The 25,180-nt window shown below is 39.3% G+C and overlaps 1 protein-coding gene across 1 annotated transcript in view; it reads right to left on the reverse strand.

Moving 5' to 3' along the window:
- The window catches only part of pappa (pappalysin 1), a 160,439-nt gene that overhangs the window by 122,433 nt on the left and 12,826 nt on the right, over positions 1-25,180 (reverse strand). Inside the window, exon 2 of the mRNA XM_002935204.5 lies at positions 16,108-17,176. Within this exon, the coding sequence (XP_002935250.1) occupies positions 16,108-17,176 (1,069 nt within the window). The remainder of the gene's footprint in view (positions 1-16,107; positions 17,177-25,180) is intronic.

Raw genomic sequence — 25,180 nt, forward strand, 5'->3', positions numbered from 1 at the left:
AATACTAGGTTAAACAGAAATGGTTTATGCACAGGGGTAGTGTACCAGTGTAAAGAAAAAGTATCCCTAACAATAAGTATCCAAAATTATTGCAGAAGCAATATACCTTGAGCACTACAGTTCCTAAAATGAAGTGTGAAACTTGCATTTGTGTGTGGCTCTGTAACAGGTTATTGGAAACATTCTATGCACTTAGAATGCCTTCGCTGCTACTCTTGGTACTGCTCTATAGTCTCTGTTTGTACACCCACATTTCAGGCTTGTAACCAATTCCCAATGCTTTTTGGAGTCCTGTCTGAATAGGAAGAGTATGGATACACGAAGGGGTGAGTTGGCAATAGAGAAGTTGTTTATTGGATCACAGTTCTCATATACTTCTATATAAGTGGTTATGTAGGTCCATTCAACCAGAGTGACCAGCCCAAAGTCTTCTTTTAGAGCCTAGAGTAATTCAAATGATGAAAGCAAAACGTCCAACGGTATCTAAAATATAGTACTAGCTTTTTGCAGTCACAATGCCTATATTTAAATTGATTCTTGCAATCCTAAATATAGAGGTGTAGCATAACTGACGCTTTGGGGCAGATTTATCAAAGTGTGAAATTATAGCTCACTACAGAAAAACTCACACCCTTTCTGTTCTTTCCTATGGGATTTTTAAAAGTGTATTTATGAAATGGTAAACTCTAACTTCCACTCATTGAAAAATTTGCTTCTAAAAATCCCATTGGAATGAACGAGAGTCGTATAATTTTTCTGTGGGGAACTTTAATCTCATATTTTGATAAATCTGCCCCTTTGTGTGCAAACCGAAAATTAAAAATGTCCCCGGATAGTTCTTTATACTGATTTTCAAAAAATGTGTGCATAGTTACCACTTTATTTTGTTGGTAAAACCTGTAGTTGCAATTTCTAAAATGTATTTCTTAAAAATCTATGGTACATGGCTGTGTGCATAAGTAGGGCTATATGAATAAAAATATATATATACACAACTAGTACACACATTTCCTAAGAATATTTAGTCAGTTTTTACATAAATGCATTTATTTTGAGAAATTTTTAATTCCACTATATTGATCATGAACTAATATTTACAGTAAGTATTGATGTTGGTATATATAGTTTATGTATGTGAGTGAGTAAATAGATAGGTTGGTATGGGTCTATGTGTGTGTGTATAGATAGGTCAGTGTGGGTCTGTATGTGAGTATATAGATAGGTCAGTGTGGGTCTGTATGTGAGTATATAGATAGGTCAGTATGGGTCTGTATGTGAGTATATAGATAGGTTAGTGTGGGTCTGTATGTGAGTGGATAGATAGGTCAGTATGGGTCTGTATGTGAGTGTATAGATAGGTCAGTGTGGGTCTGTATGTGAGTGTATAGATAGGTCAGTATGGGTCTGTATGTGAGTGGATAGATAGGTCAGTATGGGTCTGTATGTGAGTGGATAGATAGGTCAGTATGGGTCTGTATGTGAGTGGATAGATAGGTCAGTGTGGGTCTGTATGTGAGTGGATAGATAGGTCAGTATGGGTCTGTATGTGAGTGGATAGATAGGTCAGTGTGGGTCTGTATGTGAGTGGATAGATAGGTCAGTGTGGGTCTGTATGTGAGTGAACAGATAGGTCAGTGTGGGTCTGTATGTGAGTGGATAGATAGGTCAGTATGGGTCTGTATGTGAGTGGATAGATAGGTCAGTATGGGTCTGTATGTGAGTGAATAGATAGGTCAGTGTGGGTCTGTATGTGAGTGGATAGATAGGTCAGTATGGGTCTGTATGTGAGTGGATAGATAGGTCAGTATGGGTCTGTATGTGAGTGGATAGATAGGTCAGTGTGGGTCTGTATGTGAGTGGATTGATAGGTCAGTATGGGTCTGTATGTGAGTGGATAGATAGGTCAGTATGGGTCTGTATGTGAGTGGATTGATAGGTCAGTATGGGTCTGTATGTGAGTGGATAGATAGGTCAGTATGGGTCTGTATGTGAGTGGATAGATAGGTCAGTGTGGGTCTGTATGTGAGTGAATAGATAGGTCAGTGTGGGTCTGTATGTGAGTGAATAGATAGGTCAGTGTGGGTCTGTATGTGAGTGGATAGATAGGTCAGTATGGGTCTGTATGTGAGTGGATAGATAGGTCAGTATGGGTCTGTATGTGAGTGGATAGATAGGTCAGTATGGGTCTGTATGTGAGTGGATTGATAGGTCAGTATGGGTCTGTATGTGAGTGGATAGATAGGTCAGTATGGGTCTGTATGTGAGTGGATTGATAGGTCAGTATGGGTCTGTATGTGAGTGGATAGATAGGTCAGTATGGGTCTGTATGTGAGTGGATTGATAGGTCAGTATGGGTCTGTATGTGAGTGGATAGATAGGTCAGTATGGGTCTGTATGTGAGTGGATAGATAGGTCAGTGTGGGTCTGTATGTGAGTGGATATATAGGTCAGTATGGGTCTGTATGTGAGTGGATAGATAGGTCAGTATGGGTCTGTATGTGAGTGGATAGATAGGTCAGTATGGGTCTGTATGTGAGTGGATAGATAGGTCAGTATGGGTCTGTATGTGAGTGGATAGATAGGTCAGTATGGGTCTGTATGATGTGTATAGATAGGTCAGTATGGGTCTGTATGTGAGTGGATAGATAGGTCAGTATGGGTCTGTATGTGAGTGGATAGATAGGTCAGTGTGGGTCTGTATGTGAGTGAATAGATAGGTCAGTATGGGTCTGTATGTGAGTGGATAGATAGGTCAGTATGGGTCTGTATGTGAGTGGATAGATAGGTCAGTATGGGTCTGTATGTGAGTGTATAGATAGGTCAGTATGAGTCTGTATGTGAGTGGATAGATAGGTCAGTATGGGTCTGTATGTGAGTGGATAGATAGGTCAGTATGGGTCTGTATGTGAGTGTATAGATAGGTCAGTATGGGTCTGTATGTGAGTGTATAGATAGGTCAGTGTGGGTCTGTATGTGAGTGGATAGATAGGTCAGTATGGGTCTGTATGTGAGTGTATAGATAGGTCAGTATGGGTCTGTATGTGAGTGGATAGATAGGTCAGTATGGGTCTGTATGTGAGTGGATAGATAGGTCAGTATGGGTCTGTATGTGAGTGGATAGATAGGTCAGTATGGGTCTGTATGTGAGTGTATAGATAGGTCAGTATGGGTCTGTATGTGAGTGTATAGATAGGTCAGTGTGGGTCTGTATGTGAGTGGATAGATAGGTCAGTATGGGTCTGTATGTGAGTGGATAGATAGGTCAGTATGGGTCTGTATGTGAGTGAGTAAATAGATAGGTCAGTATGGGTCTATGTGTGTGTGTTGGGGTTTGATTGGAAGGGTTGAAGTTGATGGACTTTGGTCTTTTTTCAACCCAGTTTAACTTTATAACTATGTGTCCCTAAGAAGTTCAGCAAAAAAGAGATAAAAATAGGGGTTGTAAAATAAAAAAAGAGTATGTTTGCATAGTTTACACAGGCAACTTTTCAGTATACATTGCACATGTTTAATGATTTAGAAATTGCTATTTTCTATACTGCTGGTTCTGACTGATTGTGCCTAAATACAACTCTTCTAACTGACTACATTAACAACAATAGGCCTTGTTTGAGAAGGGAGCCGTTAAGGATAGAGATCATCTGCACCTCATAATGTTGCTCTCTGCACTCAGTGCTGGAGTTTTCATCATAAGTACAGAAAGCAGCAACCCCGGGGGCGCAAACCTTTATGTACCATATTCTGCGTCAACCACTGACTAGCTTGTGCTGAGCCAACACTGTAGCTATCGGGTGGGACTTGGCACTCTGGCTCCTCTACTGCTTACACTGAAGAACAGAACTGGTTTAGCACGTTTGCCTTTTCTGTATTCGTTATAATCATATTGTTAATTATTAACAATATGATTATGATAACAATTGTTAATTCAATGGAGCCACACTCTCAGCCCAAAAGTGTGAAGTGTGTCTAACATGAAATATCATGTTGTTAGCAAAGTGTAACAGCAAACCTTTTAAAAACACTTGTGACCTCAACGAAGTATGGATTAAAGTATAAGGTAAGTTAGCATGATATAGGTCACAATGGAATTCAGACATATTTAGCGCTTACTCCTGTTTATTCAAATTGTTGCACCAAATTGGGGTATAATGGGACATTACTTTACTGCCATATTATTGTCCGAGTCTCACTGGCCATTGTTATTTACCTGTGTGATAAGAGTACACTTTAATATAAGCCCAAATGTGCATTGTGACTCGATATAACATTGTTCAACAGCATTTATTATGTATGCAAAAAAAACAAAAATAAACCCATGAAAATCTGACAATTCCTTTGATGTTCTTTTTTTTTATCTCATGACCCACAATAGCCATTATATTGGTATTGCTGTGTGGTGTGTTTAAGGCAGTGATCCCCAACCAGTGGCTCAGGGGCAACATGTTGCTCACCAACCCCTTGGATGTTGCTCCCAGTGCCCCCAAACCAGGTAGTTATGTTTGAATTCCTGACTTGGGGGCAAGTTTTCGTTGAATAAAAACAAGATTTCCTACCAAATAAAGCCCCTGTAAGCTGATAGGGTGCATAGAGGCTACCTAATAGCCAATCACAGCCCTTATTTGGCACCTCCATGAACTTTTATGGTGCTTGTGTTGCTCTCCAAGTCTTTTTACATTTGACTGTGGCTCACAAGTAAGAAAGGTTGGGGACCCCTGGTTTAAGGGCTCAAGAAAAAGAGACAAGGCAGGGATCGAATAACCAGGTAGGGAATCAGGCAGGAATCACAAGAGTTCAAAAAATAACTGGCTTGATTGGGCTCATGAGCTATGATGATCAAGCAATTGAGTAAAAAGTCCTAATCCTGGTAGACTATCACCTTTCTATATGGTTTAATTTTCACCTGTTCAACCAAGTTGCAGTTTTCCTGCAATTTGGTGACACACAGCAAAGGCAATAGTTGGCTATAAATACACAAGAACATTATGTCTTGTGAAGGGTAGCCCATTCTAAAATGGGTTTGTCCAGTGAGATTGAGGCCCATGCTTTCGAAAGTGCTGGGGTTGCAGCAATGCATATTTGATGCAGAACAAATATGACCAACAAACTTACAGTATTGGACAGCCTGGACTGATTTTCAAACACTTCTTAAATGTTGCAAAGATCAGTGCCGCACGATGGGGAGGAACTGAACCAAGAAAACACTAGTTTTGGAGAAAATTTATTGGATAAGAGAACTTCTTCTTTCCCTATTCCCCTTTTCCTGTAATAAGAGGAACGGAAACCTTATGAAATGCCTAAACTACTATTGCTTTGAACATCTCCATTCGAAAATGTTCCTAATCAATCAGACTGAAAGGTCATTCCCAATTACTGATGCCATTATTTTACAGCCACAGCTATACAGGTATTTATAGTAACTTTGATATTGGATTGTGCGCTGTGTTTCTATTTCCGAAAGTTACAGAAAGCTTTGAGGCTTCTGCAAGATTTTAAAAGCATAAACCTTAACTCTTGATATTTTTGTACCTTTTAGATGGCATTCATTTGGCTAAATACACAGAACTAATCTTGGATCTTATTTTAACTAGCATTTACGCAAGATAGAACGAGCCAAGTGCCGGAGTGTCCCCAGATCCATGAACCAGAGCTATGCTGTTTCCCTCCCTGAGGGTTATAGAAATCATGTTTTCCGATGTGACACATTATTGCAGAATTAGCAATAACGTGGGAATTCCCCTTCTAAACGAATTCAAAGGAGGAAGGGGGGTTAAAGAGCATGAGGCCCACATATAAGAAGCTACAACTCTGGCGATCTGTCTCACAGATACTTTGCCTCGCAAGCTAAAAGTCTGCTAACATTCAGTTGGTCTTCCATTTATTTCTAAATGCTCCTTTTCATATTTTGTGGGGCCTTATTTCCCAGAAGAGGGCAGGAATTGAGTTGGATGTGTACCAGATCATTCTGGCCTTCCCTGGAGTACACCCCAATGGAAAACAGACACACATTACTCTGGTTGTTTCTGCTACCTCACAAAGTTAGTTCTTTGCAAATATTTTTTCAGAACAGTGTCCCTAGTGGCTTTCCACAGTGATGCAATACAGGCTATAAAAACAGTTTGTGTCCCTAATACAGGTATCCACAATGCTCGGGACCTGGGGTTTTCCGGTTAAGAGATTTTTCTGTCATTTGGATCTCCATACCTAAGTCTGCTATAAAATCATTTAAACATTAAATAAACCTAACAGGATTGTTTTGCCTTCAGTAAGGATTATATCTTAGCTAGGCTAATTTTAAATACAAATTATTTTATTGAAATTGAGTCTATAGGGGATGGCCTTCCCATAATTCCAGCTTTTATACCTGTATGGCACAAAGTAATCATTTGATTATAATTAAACTAATGTCCTATTATTTAGCAATCATTTTAAATTTACAGTGCAATAGAAATACAGTAACAAATATAAAAGTTATTAAATTCCACCCTACCCCCCTTATGCAATAAATGGCACTAAGTTTGCCCAGTAGCAGTAACCCACAGTAACCAATAACATGTTTGCTTGTAAACAGGTGCCAGTAAACTCTACTTGCTGATTGGTTGCTATGGATTACTGCTCCTGAGCAAACTTAGAGATGGATCAGAGGTGATGGATTAGTGGTAAATTATGTTCTCAGCCACCAAGTCTTGAATTCTAGTCTCCCTCTGTGGCCCTCTGTGTGGCTTTGGTTCCGTGGCATTTTACACACCTTAATAAGCTCAATAAGTCTCGTGTTACTGTGCTTCAGATTTTCTGCGCTGCTCATAATTTGTAGCACTATTACAAGACAACAATACAAAGATATTTATCAAAATTTGGCACATACAGGTATGGGACCTGTTATCTAGAATGCTTGGGACCTGGGGTTTTCCAGTTAAGGGGTCTTTCTGTCATTTGGGTCTCCATACCTTAGGTCTACTGAAAAATCATTTAAACATTAAATAAACCCAATAGGATTGTTTTGCCTCCAATAAGGAGTAATTATATCTAGCTGGGATCAAGTACAGGTATGGGATCCCTTATCCGGAAACCCATTATCCAGAAAGTTCCGAATTATGAAAAGGCCATCTTCCATAGACTCCATTATAAGCAAAAAGCTCTAATTTTTGAAAATGATTTTCTTTTTCTCTGTAATAATAAAACAGTATCTCGTACTTGATCCCAACTAAGATATAATTAATCCTTATTGAAGGCAAAACAGTCGTATTGGGTTTATTCAATATTTAAATACATTTTAGCAGACTTATGGAGATCCAAATTACGGAAAGACCCCTTATCTGTAAAACCACAGGTCCCGAGCATTCTGGATAATAGGTTCCATACCTGGACAAGGTACTGTTTTATTATTACAGAGAAAAAGGAAATCATTTTTAAATATGTGAATTATTCATTTATAATGGAGTCTATGGGGCCGATTCACTATAGTGCATTAAAACGAGCGCTATTTATAGCATGCATTAAAAATTTTATCGCTTCTTATTTTTTGCAACGTAACGCTCGATTCACTAAAAGGACACGCATCATAATTTAGACGCGATGTTCCTTGTGTTATTTAACTCGCGATGAGCGTTTTTCTTGCGTTATTTTCTGCCGCGTGCGTTATTTCCCACTGCACGCAACTATTACTTTCGGAGAACTACTTTTCTCAAAAATACCATTTCCCTTGTGTTGCCAAAAGCTCACGAACCACAATTTTCTTTGTTAATATTCGCGATATTTAGCGTGTTTAACGCTTCATATGTGTTTATGAATCATGCGTTAGTATTATATCTATGCGAGAATTAACGCAATGCGAGGTAAATAACACATGCGATAGTGCGCTCTTTTGCGCATGCGATATGCGTTTTAACGCACCCGAAATTACTTTAATGAATTGGTACTCATTTATTGGGTGCTTTTTAACGCAAAGAAGCATGCGATAAGCATTATCGCACTTTAGTGAATCAGCCCCTATGGGAGATGGCTTTTTCGTAATTCGGAACTTTTTGGATAATGGTTTCCGGATAAGGGATCCCATACCTGTACTAAAAATCAGCTTTGATTTTTGATACTTTTTCTAAAACAAAACTAACATCTTTATGTTACTGATAGGCATAAACTTGTTGAAACAGAACAAAACAGGAAACTCAGGGACATTTGTTTATATTATCCCAGTCATATACACTTAAATATCTAAAAAATTGTTTAATGTGATCATTTTTTGAACAGTACTGCTCAAACACGTGCCAAGAGATTCTGCTGTGAATGTCACTGTTTTACAGAAACCTGTGTGGAAACACTTGAGAACAAACTTGTGTATAAAAGTGCACAGTTACTAAACAGCATGAAGTTAGAACTGCTGAGTGGACAGTTCTGAAGTTCTGAATGGTTACATGAGATGGCATTTCCTATACGTTTTAGCTTGCTGCGATAAACTATTTTTCTGCAGCAACCTCCAAATGCTGGGAAATAGCCAGGAAATGCCGTCTGATGATCATTATTCTGTGATTTTAAAGGAAAACACAAACCCTTCTTGATATATGTTGTTTTAATGGCAGCAGGCCTTCCATTGCTGGCTCACATCTCAATACTCCCCCAGGCCAAAAAAAAAAAAAAACTGAGTAGGGCTGGGGCTTTAGGATTGGAAAGGGGGAGACTACAACATTTGCAGCTTAAGGATAGCCAAATAGGAATGTTGTCCAAAGAAATTAAGTGTTCCATCTATAAGGAACAGAGCACAAATGATTCTTGTCATACAGTGCCGGACTGAGATGGCAGGGGCCCACCACAAAACCCTGGGCCATAGGCCCACTCTCAAAACTTTAATTTCTCCTCCGTCATACTCTTTATTATCCTAGTCTCTTTTCTGTACATACTATACTCTATTCTTACATCTACCAAGCTTCCATGTGCCCATATAGAAATAGGGAATGACCATTAAGCAGGCCAAATGCTCAGGAGCATGAGGGTCCATTGACACCTGGGCCCACCGGGAGTTTTCCTGGTATCCTGGTAGGCCAGTCCGACACTGTTATATTTAAGAACTTTTTAAATTAAGCCTTGATAAATGATATTTCCAAATGAATGATTTTTTTTTCAACAGTTAAAAGATGAGAATTTCCATCTTGCCCCGGAGATCTTGACACAAGTGTCAAAAGTTTTTTTTTCCAAATAGGAATATTTGGGGATATTTGATAATACTCCTGGAACCAACTCGCTCAACCCTGCGAAGACTCACTTCAACTGTTTGCAATTTGGAAAATGTAACCAGAGACGACCTGCAATGGAAAACATTCTAATACTCTTACAGATATTACTGGCTATTTGTACCGGTGCTGTCTTCATCTGAATGATCGGGCTCTGGGTTTGTAACACAACACATTTGACTTTCCATTTTAAGTGGGTCAGTTGTAGTTCACAGTGTTCAAAAGTTAACAGTGACCTGAATGTGCAAAACCATAAAAAGAAAAAAAGCTATAGTGGAAGCTGCTTTAAAGCTGCTGTTCCTGCCCTGTGTGTTCATTGCAATCACTGTTCTAAAAGCATTTCCATGGTACATTTATCACTAAATAGACTTTTGCCCAGGTGGACTGTTTTCTGCCCCAGAGCACTGCAGGCTTATATAAAAATGCACAAATAAAAATAACATTTCGCCATAGAATATTCTTCCGTTATTGCATTAGAAATTTTAATTGCACATAGCAAACTTTTAAGGCATGCTTGAAGGTGGAGCAAACATAACTTTTTCGTTAAGATGTTTTATTACATACACTGCGCGCTGGCACAAACTATACATTTCTCTAAAAAAGTAGAATACTCGATACAGTCTATATGGCACTCAGGGCCGGACCAGGCCAGTAGGCCTGATCCCTAGTGGGCCCTGGCGGCCCAGACCCGATCCTTGTTGTCGCTTCCCCGGCCACCAATGTCCTCCCCTGACAGGTTTCACTTACGAGTGCTCAAGGGAGGCCATGGGGCGGGTGGCGGGGGCCCTGCAGGGGGTTGGGGGCACGGCGGGGGCCACTGTGGTGGGTGCAGATGGCACGGCCATAGGGGGCCCAATATAAAACAAAAGCAATTATATGCACTGTACACACCTCTCCTTTCATTAATATATTTTCACTAATATCTATAACTTTTATTTACTTACAACATAATATAATATTCATATTATAATATGATATAACACCAAATCAAAAATATATGTACACTGGAAAATAAATTTCTTTATTTGTCAAATCAAAGACTTTCTTGTTGCATGTATGCCAGGCTGGAGTTGCCACTCTAAGGGGCTTTTGCATAAGATGCAGTTGGATTGTATTCATACAGATATTGTCGTTAGGTGCAAGGTTTTATAAGGTTTTGGGGCATCCCGTTCACAAAAAACAAAAATCAATTGCCATGTGCCCCACAGGATTAAATATATTTATAGGCACAAGCTTTTATTGATTATTTGACAGTCAATGACACTGCGATAAAGCAGAAAAAGGAACAATACATATAGCCATATTGCTAGCATTTTAATAGGGTGAAACACACAACATGTTTTGGCACCTTTGACCGAATTTACCTTTTTACAAGTAAATTAGGGGACATTATAGATAGTTAGTAGGGGACTTTCTTTTTTACAAAAGAAAATTAAACCAGAGTTCACCCATTTAGACTTGAGGAACTCAACTTTCATTTGAAGCAGTGGACATGGTTGTTTATGGAAAGGGCAGTGAAAATGTGGCATGCCCTGCTGGGTAATGTGGTTCCAGATTCTATTAATACCTTTATGGCAATGGAACACAAGGAGATTTGTCACCTGCGGGATATCTGCGCAATAGTGGGCAACAAACCTCCTAAGAAACGCCTCGCCATTCACTAACCTACAAACCACACACTGCAATCTGGCTTACATGCAGTAATATGGCTCTCTTCTTTAGCCACTAAAGTTGGCCATACAACTAAAGATCCTCTTGAACACACTGATGTGATCAGGGGTGGATTAACTATTAAGCATTCCTAGGCTATAGCCTAGGGGCCCATGTGATCGGGGGGCCCATGTAGCTTTTTCAAATGATTATTTTTCAGCTCTACTCAGCTCTACTCTTTCGTATCTGCTCTCTAAGATGTGTTGAGTTGGGTTCAGTGGACGCCAATTTCAGTGAACCTTAGGCGCGCATACACAGGTCAGCACAAATAATAAGTAAAACAGATACGGAAGAGTAGAGCTGAGTAGAGCTGAGTAGAGCTAAAAATAATCATTTTAAAAAGCTACATGGGCCCCACAGATTTTTCCTCCACAGCCCAGAAAATGAGGCCTGTACGAAGTGTAGCCTAGGGGCCCCACATATCATTAATCTGCCACTGGATGTGATCCTATTGCTGATGAGGAAATCCAACCTGCCCGACTGATACCTTGCCACTAAAAGGAAAGACACAAAAGTCTTGTTATTTATACAGGGAAAAAAAAAAACATTAAAATGCTATCAACAGCACTCGGCCATAACTTTATATAGATAGGAGGATGGTTATAAACATATAGGGTTGTCCATACCACTGTTAAGCACATTCATTGCTGGTAGGGTGTATTCATTATATTGACTCAAGACTGTCTCTGCAGTCTCATTTTACTACAAAGTGTGTCTACTGCTAACATATATCACATACAGGTATGGGACCCATTATCCAGAATGCTCGGGACCTGGGGTTTTCCGGATAAGGGGTCTTTCCTTAATTCAAATCTCCTACCTAAACTCTGCTAAAAACATTATTTAAACAGTAATTAAACCCAATAGGATTGTTTTGTCTCCAATAAGGATTAATTATATCTTAGTTGGGATCAAGTACAAGGTTCTGTTTTATTATTACAGAGAAAAAGGAAATCATTTTTAAAAATGTGAATTATTTGATTAAAATGGAGCCTATGGGAGATGGCCTTTCCGTAATCCTGAACTTTCTGGATGATGGGTTTCTGGATAAGGGGTCTGCTACCTATTAATTTAGCTTGTATCACAGGCAATATGTTTTCTTATAATATTCAGTGATCCTGTGATCAACACACACCTAGCTACAGTACAATTATAAGCAGAAATCTAGTATGTCATTTAGTATCATTTAGTAGGTATAATAGACACTATGGGGGTATATAATTATTTTACACTGGCAACTAAGTAACCACCTACAGGGAAGACTGGAAACCAGCGTTAATAATTTCCATATTTACACATTACAGATCTGCCAATATATATACATATGTGGAAAAATATATGAAAGCTTTTCATGTTGTATGTCAGTGACCCAATAACCTTCAACCCAATAGTTTAGCTGTAAATGGGTTACTATACTTAGTGCTTATGAAAACAGGGGAAAATGGGACAGTGCACTTCCCTGCCTTACTTTAAAGCTGAGATTACCAGCAGTTTTGCTCAATATTTAATGCCATTCCTAGATGGAAGTAGGAAATACCATGGGAAAGACACAAAAACTTAAAGGGAACTCAATCCAGAATGCATAATGAAACAAATGTCATTTTAAATAACCTTTCATACATCTAAATATTGTAATTGGTTTTGGAGTTATTTGTAAATGGGATTACTAGTGAAAGCAGTATTTGTCTGTAATGCTGATTTTGATCCTTGAAACAGTGCAGCAGAAGCCAGCTAATTCAAGAGTCAGAACCAGCAGTGCAGAAAGGAACAAATACTGCTTTCAACAGCAACTACATTTACAAATAACTTTAAAACAACTGGGAATCGTCTTAATTAATATTAATTGGAAAACTGCTTAGAATTATGTTTTCTTTCAATATGCAAAATCATTTTGTATGGAATTCCGCTTAAAGCATGGAAGCATGGTCTGCAAATGTCTGTCAATGTAGTTAGACTGTAGTATTTATATAGGACTGCATCACAGTCTAATACAGGGTTTATTATGTGGAATGCTCGGGTCCCGTAGTTTGCTAGATATTGGCAGGGTTGGACTGGGGGTGCAGGGCCCACCGGGCCTGCGGCCCCCGCAGTGGCCCCGCCAGCCGCATCCCCCCGCAGTGGCCCCTCGACGGCCCCCTAACCCCCCACGGGGCCCCTGCCGTTCTCCCCTGTGTGCGCATAAATCAAGCGAGGGACACTGGCGGCCGGGGGAGCGCAGACAGGGAAAGAAATATGTGCATAGTATTGCTGCTAAAATGTACACTATCTGAAGTTAACTATCCTCCAGCCAAGACTTCAATGCCCACCCAATGTCATATGTCAATGTCACAGAACACGCAATGCATTTTGGGAATCAGAGTCATGACTGGATGACAGCTGACTACTGCATATAGACAGAACCAACAATGCTTTTGAAAGCAGCTACATATACAGCAGCTACATATAAAAAACCTTGAAAAGGGTGCTCAGTACCTATAAGGTAGCAGGAGCATTGACAGTGCTAGGACCAGCAGGGGAGGTGGAAATGGTTAAATAATACAGGCTAAGACTGGGGGAAGGAGGGTTTGTAAAATAAGAGGAGGGACCAGGATAGGGAAGCTAACAGCAGAGGAAGAGGCGGAACCATTCCCTCGTGGAAAGTCAAGGAGCATTGTCCCGCCCACCCTCCCTTGAATATAAGCAAGGTGGACCGGGTTGGGGTTGGGTTCGTTTATGCTGTCACAGTTTGCGGTAGGAATGCTTGCTGGAAGGTGGGGGCTAAGCCCCAGTTTTGGCACATGGGTGTCAAAAGGTGGATGTTAACCTCCTCGGACAAGGATCCCAGGAGAGTGGTGGATTCTGGTTGCCTGCTCTCACTTGCCCACCTGAAGCTGCTGCGGAAGGTGGCCAGCATGGCAGGCAGCCATGGTTGGTGGTTTTAAGTGGGCAAGCATTACAATGGGCATAACATGGATGGTTATTGTTAAAATGTTGATCATTTTATAAATTATTTTGTAGTTACTGTATATATTTACATATTTTCGGTTAATAAAGCTGTGGCCTGTTATATCCCATCCTGGACGTCATCATTGTCTCTGAGGTACCCGTGTTGGGGGAAAAAGAGCTGAGGTAAGGAAGCCTGCGTAACTGACGCTGCACTCTCATGTGTATCATTGAAACTTAGATATTCATTAGGCACCATGTGGTATTTACAACTCATTTAATAATTAAACCTCAGTTTAAGGTTACTATACATGTTAAAGATGCCTCATTTGATGATTTATTTTGCTTCCCCTCACTGAAAACAGAGTGCCTCACTGCAGATGATATTAAGACCAAAACTCATGATGCAGAAGGTCTGTCTCTTCACCAATGCCAAAATCACATTTCAAAGGAGTCCAGCACTGGAAAGATATCAAAGATCCTACTGCAGTCATTAGAAAATGTATTTTATCTATCTATCCAGCATATTTTTAAGATGGCTCTTGTAGGGCTGGCACGCAATTGCACGTCAATATCAATTTAGTAGACATATTATCTAGAGAAATTATTAAACAAACAAGTGTCTGGTCTTATAAGGAAACATACTGAACACTGGAACGTCTTTACTCGTAAATACTACTATATGGGGGTTTACAGGCTGTTAAATTGAAGACATCTTGTTATCATACTGTGGTGGCAAATATTTACGCTCAGATTCTCCAAAATAAACTTTACTCAGTTTAGAACTGTCGGCTCAATAATTATCCCACCACATATAAAATATATTTCAACCCACAGTCCCCCTTGTACCTTTCCACTTTTCTACTCCTTTTGTTCTAGATACTGTTCCAGATATTGCTTACCATTACATTTTACTACTACTGCCTTAACTGTTAATATTTGCTTGTGACCAAGGGGTAACTACAGTTGCTGACTTGGGCTGAAGCTCAGAGTTTCAGGGGGAAAAACCCGCCTTTACAAAAATAGAGTTATCCCGCCAAAAAATATACCAGAGGTGACTACTACAGTTTTAAACTTAGCTCTATTTACTGTTATGCCAACTGACCATTCATATTAGAATGCATTTTAGTCATGTAGAGGCTATAGAGCTTATGTAGTTTATCATTTGTGGTGCCATATTAAATTGTATTTATTTTGCATATTGCTGCACTGTCTAGATTTTTTTTTAGAAATTGGTACAGTTTAGTTTTTGTTTTATGAAAAAGATTAAACCTCAGTTTCTTTTCTCTCTTGCTTTAATACGCTTTGTTGTAACAATTGCAAAATTCTGCAATGGGGTTCCGTCATTTGTCTTCTATTAAAAGGAGCCCTCTGCCTCTCTGATGAATGCCTCATCATTCAGGAACTGACCTCGCTAGCTAACAGCTGTGGACCACTGAACCTTTACAAGACACCCAGCAGAGCCCATAACGGCTGTCTAGCTGAGCACAATGAAGAATAAATAATAATCTTAGATTCTGTTCAGAGGTGGGGCTAGATGAGAGAATTTCTTGTGGCAGTAAGGCTGTATTGAGATGGGTGAGCATTAGCAAAGATACTTACTGTGGAATGAGGCAGATGACAATCCTTGAGCAACACTCACCTGCCTAATCCAGTGCTGGTCTATGGCTTGTACTGAAAACCAGTGTACTATGATACTTGGCTCTTTTGTCCACTGCTCATTAGTTGATTGTTTCAAGTCCCTATTATCTTAAAACAGCCAGACCAGCCAGACAAAGAACAAAATGACCAGCCAATTAAGCTGTTTTTGACCACACTAGACAACCATCACACATTGTAAAGCACTCTGCCAACCACTTAAAGCAACCATTGTGCAATCTCGCTGAATAAAAGTCAGTTCCTGCAGAATGGAAATTTAGACTCACAAAGCCTTCTGTCACTATGTAAGGAAAGTTGTGGGCCAACAAAAAGTAAGAAATGCTGCCCCCTGTAACCCATACAATTTTATCCTTCTCCTTAATGACTAACCATTAAGATCAATATGACCAGCCAGATCCAAAACAAACGTTGGGTTCCCAAGCTAACCTGTTCTATACAAATATTGGGGTAGCTTAGATAAATAGCACCAAAATAATTTAAAATCTTTGCTGAAATAATTTACAAAACCAGTTTTTTCTATTTTTTTTTAAATGGCAGGTCACCAAGAGTTCTGTAAAAATATTTGCTAAAATGCTTTACAAATAAATACCCTTACCTGTTAGGTGACTCTGGATCAAAGCACGTTTTCGTGACATCTGTGACATTAGGGTTACAGCAGTCTCCGCCATCGAAGTGAAAAGATTCAATGTTGCAATCCATATCACACACGCCGTTTTGTTTCTTTCTTAAAGCCACAGAAGGAATGGTACGGCGGCAATCTCCGCCATCGAATCCTGTAAGCGCATGGTTGCACTCAGGCTCACAGAAGCCATCACCAATTTTAGTGATGTCGCAGTTGGTAAGGATAAGCCGATGACGTAAAAAGGAATCATTCTTTTCTAGCAGATCCAGTTCCCAGGTAATGTTGTATTTACTAAATGCCTCATTTAATTTTCGATGCTGAAGTTCAATTTGATCTTTGGTAACTGTTGGGTTCTCATGGTTGTCATCATATACATTGACCACTCTATAACGGACAACTTTTGGTTGCCGGAAACTTGTAAACTTGTTATAGTTAGTGATCACCTCCAAATTGTCACAGAGGGTTTGCCCGCACTGAGGCAAATCTAAAATTGTGTCCAGTGATGAACCATGGTGGTATATGTTCTCTATTTGTGGAAATTTGCCCTCCTTCATTGGAGACCAGGCATGTTTCACATTCTCAAAGCTATCTTGTAGAACAAGTTGAGGTAGAGAGGTGCTCAGCCCATGAATTGCTTGGCCCATGTCATGGACTATTTTCTCCTGTGTACGAGGTGTTTTCCAGAGAGTAAATTGTTCCAAGTATCCCCGGTAATTCTGATTCTGGGCATTTCCACCAATCATGAGAACCTTGCACTTTTGAGTAAGAGGGCTAAAGATGGGGCCGACTTGCTCATTACTTGTAGCAGCTTGGGCCCCATTAACATATAGTTTGATTATTCGACCGTTGTAGGTGACAGCAAGATGTACCCACTGGTTTGGGAGGTAGCTGCGGTGAGCAGTGATGGTGGTTGCTTTCCGTGCACGATCAGTCCTCAAGGTGAAGAAATAGCGAGGATCTCTGGTACCCTGATCGCTCAAAGCTTCGATTCCAAGGACCCAGCCACGATCATGAGAGGTGTAAGAACATTTGTCATAAAGTCCTAAGAGCCCCCAAAAAGAGAAAAGTGTAAATTAAAAAAAAAACATCAACACAAAGAAACATGCATATTATACATTAGCAAATCTGCTTTATCAATTTATTTACTTTACAAGTATTGCATAAAATAATACACTACACTTGTTTATAAGTATAGTACTTGTTAAAAGTATTGCGTTGCCATTTTATATCCTAATACAGACAACACATTTGAAGAAAGCATGCATTACAGATAATACATATAACACAAACATTTTTGAAATTAGATATATATGTAGCAAGGCCATACAAAATTAACAATTTACATTTGCAGCCATTTATGCAAACTGTTTTACTCCCATATCCCCAATAACCTAAAATGGTCAGGGAAATTATATTAGATACTTTTTGAAAATGATCATTTTGAGTGTTTGCCTTTAATTCATTGTGTAAACTGGACAAAGACAAAGGCAATGGCACACAGAGCAATTTTAGGCACTTTGAGCACCACACTATCCAAATACTTGATCCTGCAGTAACCAAGACAATCCCAATAGATTTGTATGTGAATAACTACCAAGAGTTCAGATGATACTTGCCTGGAAATGTACTGCTTTAAGCACTGGTATGCGATTCACAGAACAAGGAAACTGAAATGCAAGGAGGGGGTGCCTAGGGTGTATGCCTAAGAGCACTGGTAACTACTTTTTCTTCCCATTAGTAAACTGTGGCTATTCACAGATTATACACAAGTGCAGTAGAGTAAAACTAAAGATTTTACTCTACCGCGTGTGGGCAATGTTCAGGACACCACGGCACCAATGGAAAGAAACACAGAAGATGGCAGTATAGCTCTCCTAGGCATATAACCCATGCAGCTGCATTTTTAACAAGGAGAAGCACTGGCCTTATGTCTTGTTAGGGATTATTCACTGGGGGGGGGGGGGGGGGGTGTACCTTAAAGATTGACAGTTTCCTTTTCCTTTAACAAGATTTATTCCAGGGATCAGTGAACTGTTTTTTTTTTTCTTTTGTAGTTTAATTATCTAGCATTTTCTGTAACTCTTCTGTTTGCATTTACAAATGTTATCTAGTTTCTTGGATGCCACTTACTCTGTCAAGTGTCAGATAATAACAAGATAAGATAAGAATACGATAAGTAATACAAATGATGCCAATATGGACCCATTATCTGACTTCTTTGTTTTTGAAATGCTCCAGAAAACTGTGGTTTTACCATATTCGGGACAGTGGGCTCCTTCTCCTTTTACTTGCAATTATTTGTATATTAAATAAAAGCAAGCATTAATGAGTTCACTACACACTTCTCTATTACATTCTTAACAAGCATTAGCTACATAAGAATAGATCATGGTTTAAAAATACAAAGTGACGGTGTTAAAAAGCAGATGTGAACGATTGTGGTTACAACTATGAGCTTAGATGGGATCAAAGTCATATTACAAATGCATAAAAATACCCCCTGTGTGTATAAGCCATGAGAGTTATACTAAATATCATCTTTTCACCATTTCAGTGGTTCTAAAATTGTGCAACGTTTCTAATCATATAGATTGTAACAGTGGCGTAGCGTGGGCTTTCGTCGCCTGGGGCCGACAGGAAATTTGCCGCCCCTCTATTTAGTTATTCTTAAAAAGTTCCCCCAATAGAAAGTGCCCCCATACACAGTGCCCCCATAAACAGTGCCCCCAATTGCCCCATACAAAGTGCCCCCAATAGGAAGTGCCCCCATACACAGTGCCCCAATTGCCCCATACACAGTGTCCCCATAGACAATACCCCCCAAAGACCTTGCCCCCCAATAGAAAGTGCCCTCATACACAGAGCCCCAATTGCCCCATACACAGTGCCCCCAATAGGAAGTGCCCCCATACACAATACCCCACAAAGACCTGGCCCCCCCATGGAAAGTGCCCCAATTTCCCCATAGACAGTAGCCCCCACACAGTGCCCCCAATTTCCCCCATAGTACATACCCCCAACAGACCATCGGCGGCGGCTCCTTCTCTCTTACAGGCAACAGGCGCTTCTAAAAGGTTGCGCCTCGTCGCTGACGTGTGACGTCATACGCACGGGCGCAACCTTATAAAAGCGCCTGTTGCCGCGCCATAAGAGAGAAGGAACCGTCGCCGATGGTCTGTTGGGGGTACGTTAAATATCATGGTGATTGCCGCCGCCCCTTCTGATACGCCGCCCGGGGCCATGGTCCCCTCGGCACCCCCCTCGCTACGCCACTGGATTGTAAGCTCTACGGGGCAGGGACTTCTATCCTCTTGTGTCTTTGACTCTTAACTTATTGCAACTGTATCTTGTATTTATTTGTATTTATGGTTATACTTTATATACTTATACTTGTTATACTTTATAGTATTCCGGATAAGGGGTCTTTCCGTAGCTTGGATCTCCACATCTTAAGTCTACTAAAAAGCAATAAAACATTACTTAAACCCATTAGGATTGTTTTGCATCCAATAAGGATTAATTATATCTTAGTTGGGATCAATTACAAGGTACTGTTTTATTATTACAGAGAAAAAGGAAATGCATTTTAAAAATCTGAATTATTTGATTAAAATGGAGTCTATGGGAGACAGGCTTTTCGTAATTCTGATCTTTCTGGATAACGGGTTTCTGGATAATGGATCCCATACCTGTATTCATCTATTATTATCTTAATAACCCCCTGTTTGTATTAATCTATTCCACTGTACTGTGTTGCGTACATAAGTAGCGCTTTATAAATAAAGATATACATACATACCTATATACAAGTGTGAATGTATGTGTGGTCCATAATATTATATTTACAGATTTCGATGGAGGCAACAGGCTTGCTAGACAACCTACACACAAAGGCTGTTATGCTAAAAAATAGGAAGGTACAATGAAAATATAAGATTCTAACAACACCCCAATACTAGGGTCAAGGATATTGTTCTCCTCAACACAATGCAAAAGGCGTTATCATATTATTTATTGGATCAGCAAGAGAATACTATGGAAATGTATGCCCTACTTTTCCATGTGCTCACCTGCTTTATTTCCAGTAAAGATTATAACACATGCTCTCCGACAGGAAAAATACATTCATTAAAAAAAAAAGGGTAACACCATCAAGCTTCACTTACTTATTCCTGACTTCACCTTTTTAACCAAAAAAGATAAAATAAAATCCTTGCATGAAAAGGCAGAACTGTTTAAAACTGCTGCATTTCTTCTGAATGCTTATTTTGTTAAAGGCTGCTGGAACTCCCTTTTTCCTGTTTCTTTTGGAAAAGAGGTACCAGAGAAAGATGATTCTGTTTGCAGTGCACAAATGCGGGGGCACCCACAGTTCAGCATGCTTTGGGCTCAATTCAATTAGGTGTGCTCATTTTCTGATGTGTCATCAGGAGTTAACTTTTTGTAGAAAGCACTTTTTTTTTCCAAATGCAGCTTTTCAAATAACAAATTACACATGTATTTTATGTATATATATATATATATATATATATATATATATATATATATATATATATAAATAGTCCATAGGGTGCACACCATTTGCATCAACAAAATATGGGTGCTAGTACAAAAAAAAATGCACTGGAACAAGGACAGTATATATACATATATGTATGTATAAAAAAATAAATATAACAAGGTACAATCTGACTTTTACCACCTCGACATAGGACACAAACCCTGTACAGGTGTGGGACCCGTTACCCAGAATGCTCGGGACCTGGGGTTTTCCGGATAAGGGATCTTTCTATAATTTGGATCTCCATACCTTAAGTCTACTAAAAAATTATTTAAAAATTAAATAAACCCAATAGGAGTGTTCTGCATCCAATAAGGATTAATTATATTTTAGTTGGGATCAAGTACAGGTACTGTTTTATTATTACAGAGAAAAGGGAATCATTTAACCATTAAATAAACCCAATAGGGCTGTTCTGCCCCCAATAAGGGGTAATTATATCTTAGTTGGGATCAAGTACAGGTACTGTTTTATTATTACAGAGAAAAAGGAAATAATTTTTAAAAATTAGAATTATTTGCTTACAATGGAGTCTATGGGAGATGGTCTTCCCATAATGTGGAACTTTCTGGATAACGGGTTTCCGGATAAGGGATCCCATACCTGTACACAAACTATGTAGAATTACTTTTGCTCTTACTCTTCAATGGTGCTTATCATAATAGATTGGCCGTTTCCTTGTCCTTTAACAAGATTTATTCCAGGGATCAGTGAACTGTTTTTTTTTTTCTTTTGTACTTTAATTATCTACCATTTTCTGTAACTCTTCTGTTTGCATTTTAAAGGAGAAGGAAAGGTAAAATCACTGTGGGGTGCCAAAATGTTAGGCGCCTCCCCGTGATTGTAATTGCTTACCTTATACCATGGGTCAGAGAAGGAAGAGGATCGCTGGTTTACAGCTACAGGAGCCCCAACCCGGCGTATAAGGTAAGCGATTACAATCACTGGGGGTCCAAAATGTAAATCTGGCCATACACGCACCGATAATATCGTACGAAACCTCTTTCGTACGATATTCGGTGCGTGTATGGCAAGTCGGCGAGTCGGCCGATATCGCAGGAGGCTGCTGATATCGGTCGACTCACCGATCGAGCGGGTTAAAAGATTTTGATCGGGCGCCATAGAAGGCGCCTGAGCAAAATCTGCCTTCAGGGCTGAATCGGCAGAAGGAGGTAGAAATCCTACTGTTTCTACCTCCTTATCTGCCGTTTCAGCCCTGAACGTTAGTGGCGGATTGAACGATCTTTCGTGCGACCGAAAATCGCCATGTGTGTGGCCATCTTAAGGCATACCCCCAGTGATTACCTTTCCTTCTCCTTTAAAAGTTTATCTAGTTTCTAAATGCCACTTTGAATTACTATTACTTGAATTACAGTCAAATAAGAGAGGGCCACAGTAGAAATTAAGTACAGGTATAGGACCCATTATCCAGAATACTCGGGACCAAGGGTATTCTGGATAAGGGGTCTTTCCTTAATTTGGATCTCCATACCTTAAGTCTACTAAAAAATCAATAAAACATTAATTAAACCCAACAGGATTGTTTTGTATCCAATAATGATTATTTATATCTTAGTTGGGATTAATTACAAGGTACTGTTTTATTATCACAGAGAAAAAGGAAATCAGTTTTAAAATTCTGAATTATTTGATTAAAATGGAGTCTATGGGAGACGGGCTTTCCGTAATTCAGAGATTTCTGGATAATGGGTGTATGGGATATACCTGTAATAAAAATGATGAACAGAAAGGCAATATGGACCCATTATCTGACTTTGTTTCTAAAATGCTCCAGCAAACTGTGGTTTTACCATATTCAGGACTGGCTTGTGGGCTCCTTCTCCTTTTATTTGCAATTATTTGCATATTAAATGAAAGCAAGTGCATCTTTTATGAGTTCACTACACATGTCCCTATTATATTCTTAACAAGCATTAAGCTACATAAAAATAGATCGTGTTTTGTTGGGAAAAAAAATACAAAGTGACGGTGTTAAAACAGCAGATGTGAATGATTGTGGTTACAACTATGAGCTTAGATGGGATCAAAGCCATATTACGAATGCATAAAAATACTCCCGTGTGTGTATAAGCCGTGAGATTAATGCTAAATATCATCCTTTCCCCATTTCAATGGTTCTGGAACTGTGTAACATTTCTAAATGTGAATGTATGTGTGGTCCATAATATTATATTTACAGATTTCGATGGTGGCAACAGGCTTGCTACACACCACAGAGGCCGTTACGCTAAATAATAGGAAGGTACAATGAAAATATATGATGCTAACAACATCCAAACAACCAACATGAGGTTTAGGGATATTGTTCTCCCCAACACGATTATAAATTGTGACAAATTTGCAGTTTTTTCCGTACCAAAAAAATCAAGCATAAGTGTATGCCATTTTGCCAGAGAATGCAATTTTGTCTTAACAAACATTAGTGTATATTATATATAGCCTTTCTGATGTACAGTATATTAACATCTTAAATCCAGAGTGCACAGAAGCACATGTACTTAGTAACAAATAAATCTTTAACCGGCTTGTGTGCCCAGTGTCAGACCCGCGCAGTAAGATGTAATGTAACGTGTGTATACCATGTGTGCTACTCACAAAATCCAGGGGCAGGTGAGGTAATTCATACAGAAAAGGGGATTCAAGGTCAGTCACTAGCCAGAGCACACAGAGCTCAGGGTGGGGGTGTTTCTAGCCTTTCCTAGCTTTAATTGTCAAGTATCAAAGCAACAGAAAAATGCTCCAGAGAGCAAATATTCTCTAAGAATCTATACAGAAAGCTTTTATCTGTCAAGTGGAAAGTAATGCACTCAGACACATTGGGGCTGCACTGGTTTTGCTGCGGCACAGGGCATTTTAGGGGGGAAACAATAAAGTAACTTCTTTAGTCTCAATTAAAACCTGCTCTCAAACTGAATGCACTGTACATTAATATATTACTAATCACGCCTTCCAAAACGAAAAACTGGTTTTCTAAAAGAGAGCACTGTACGTATAGGTGCACTTTGATGGCAATGGACAATTAAAGTACAGGTATGGGAACTGCTATCCAATAGTTTGAAACTTTCTGGATAATCGATTTTTTTTGCCTTTAATAGGCCACTGTCATTAGAATAATAAAAAGAAACATCAGATTTCATAACATGGCTTAGTGGAAGTGGAGTCATTTTCCACCTGTTACTGCAATGTCCCCATGTAATGTTTCTATGTACTGTGGAAAAATTAGCTTTAATATATGGTGGACAAGCAGGATTTTCTGAGCAGAGGGTAGAAGGGGACAACAAAACAGGACTTGGGTTTCTCTTTTTTTTAGTTCATCAGTAAACAGGCTTTTTAAAGGTTCTATCACATTCTGACATGCCACACTGACCACAATAAATCCTGTCTGTCTGAACAGTACCTTGTCGTAGACACTTTCCCTCACTATACAAGTACCCCCTTAAGTCACAGAAAACAATATTACAGACAGCCCCTGTGACTTTACATACAGACGTTTCAGCTCACATTGAACACTTAGGACTTCCTATCTTTATTTCAGTAGAGATAATACAATCTTAGGCTAACACTAGCCACCCACACAACCCGGGCCACACAAGGAGCATTCTTTCCTTCTCTCATCTAGGGATGGGCTACTTTTCTTCTTTTCACATCCAGGGAAGAGCCATGTCTCTCCTTCTCAACAGCCACCAGAAATGTGAGCACAGCCCCTTTACCTGCATTACCAGCTCTACTCTCAGATGCCACTTCATTACTTGGCAAAACTTTTGTAGCCCTGAATCATGTACAGGTATGGGACCTTTAATCCAGAATGCTCAGGACCTGGGGTTTTCCTGATAAGGGGTCTTTCTGTAATTTGGATCTCCCTACCTTAAGTCTGCTAAAAAATCATTTAAACATTACATAAACCCAATAGGATTGTTTTGCCACCAATAAGGATTAATTATCTGAGTTAGGATCAAGTAAGGTACTGTTTTTGTTATTACAGAGAAAAATGAAATATTTTTTAAAAATCTGACTTATTTCTTTAAAATGGAGTCTATGGGAGATGGTCTTGCCATAATTCGGAACTTTCTGGATAATGGGTCCCATACCTGTACTAGAAATCAACATATCTCTGTATTTAGGCCGCAGGAACATATATGTCTTTGTACTATGTACTGATGTCTTTCTCCATAGTGTCCTCCTGAGTTATAGAATAGATTTCTAAAACAGGATTATCTTCCAGTACAAAAACAATGGTGGAACTGCAATGTAGTTCACTGGAAGCGTTGCTTTATCTCTTAAAATGTATATACCGTATATTGAACTTATAAACGTCTGGAACATCTAGGGAAAACTAGGTGAAATTATATCAATATGTATATACAACCACAGTAATGAAAGTCATCACATTAGGCTGTTGTGATGTTCACCAAAAGGCAAATACCTCTAAATGAAATCAACTAGCAGGAAAAAAACAAGTACATT

This window comes from Xenopus tropicalis, chromosome 8 (genome assembly GCF_000004195.4).
Source record: "Xenopus tropicalis strain Nigerian chromosome 8, UCB_Xtro_10.0, whole genome shotgun sequence".
In the NCBI taxonomy this organism is placed as follows: domain Eukaryota; kingdom Metazoa; phylum Chordata; class Amphibia; order Anura; family Pipidae; genus Xenopus; species Xenopus tropicalis.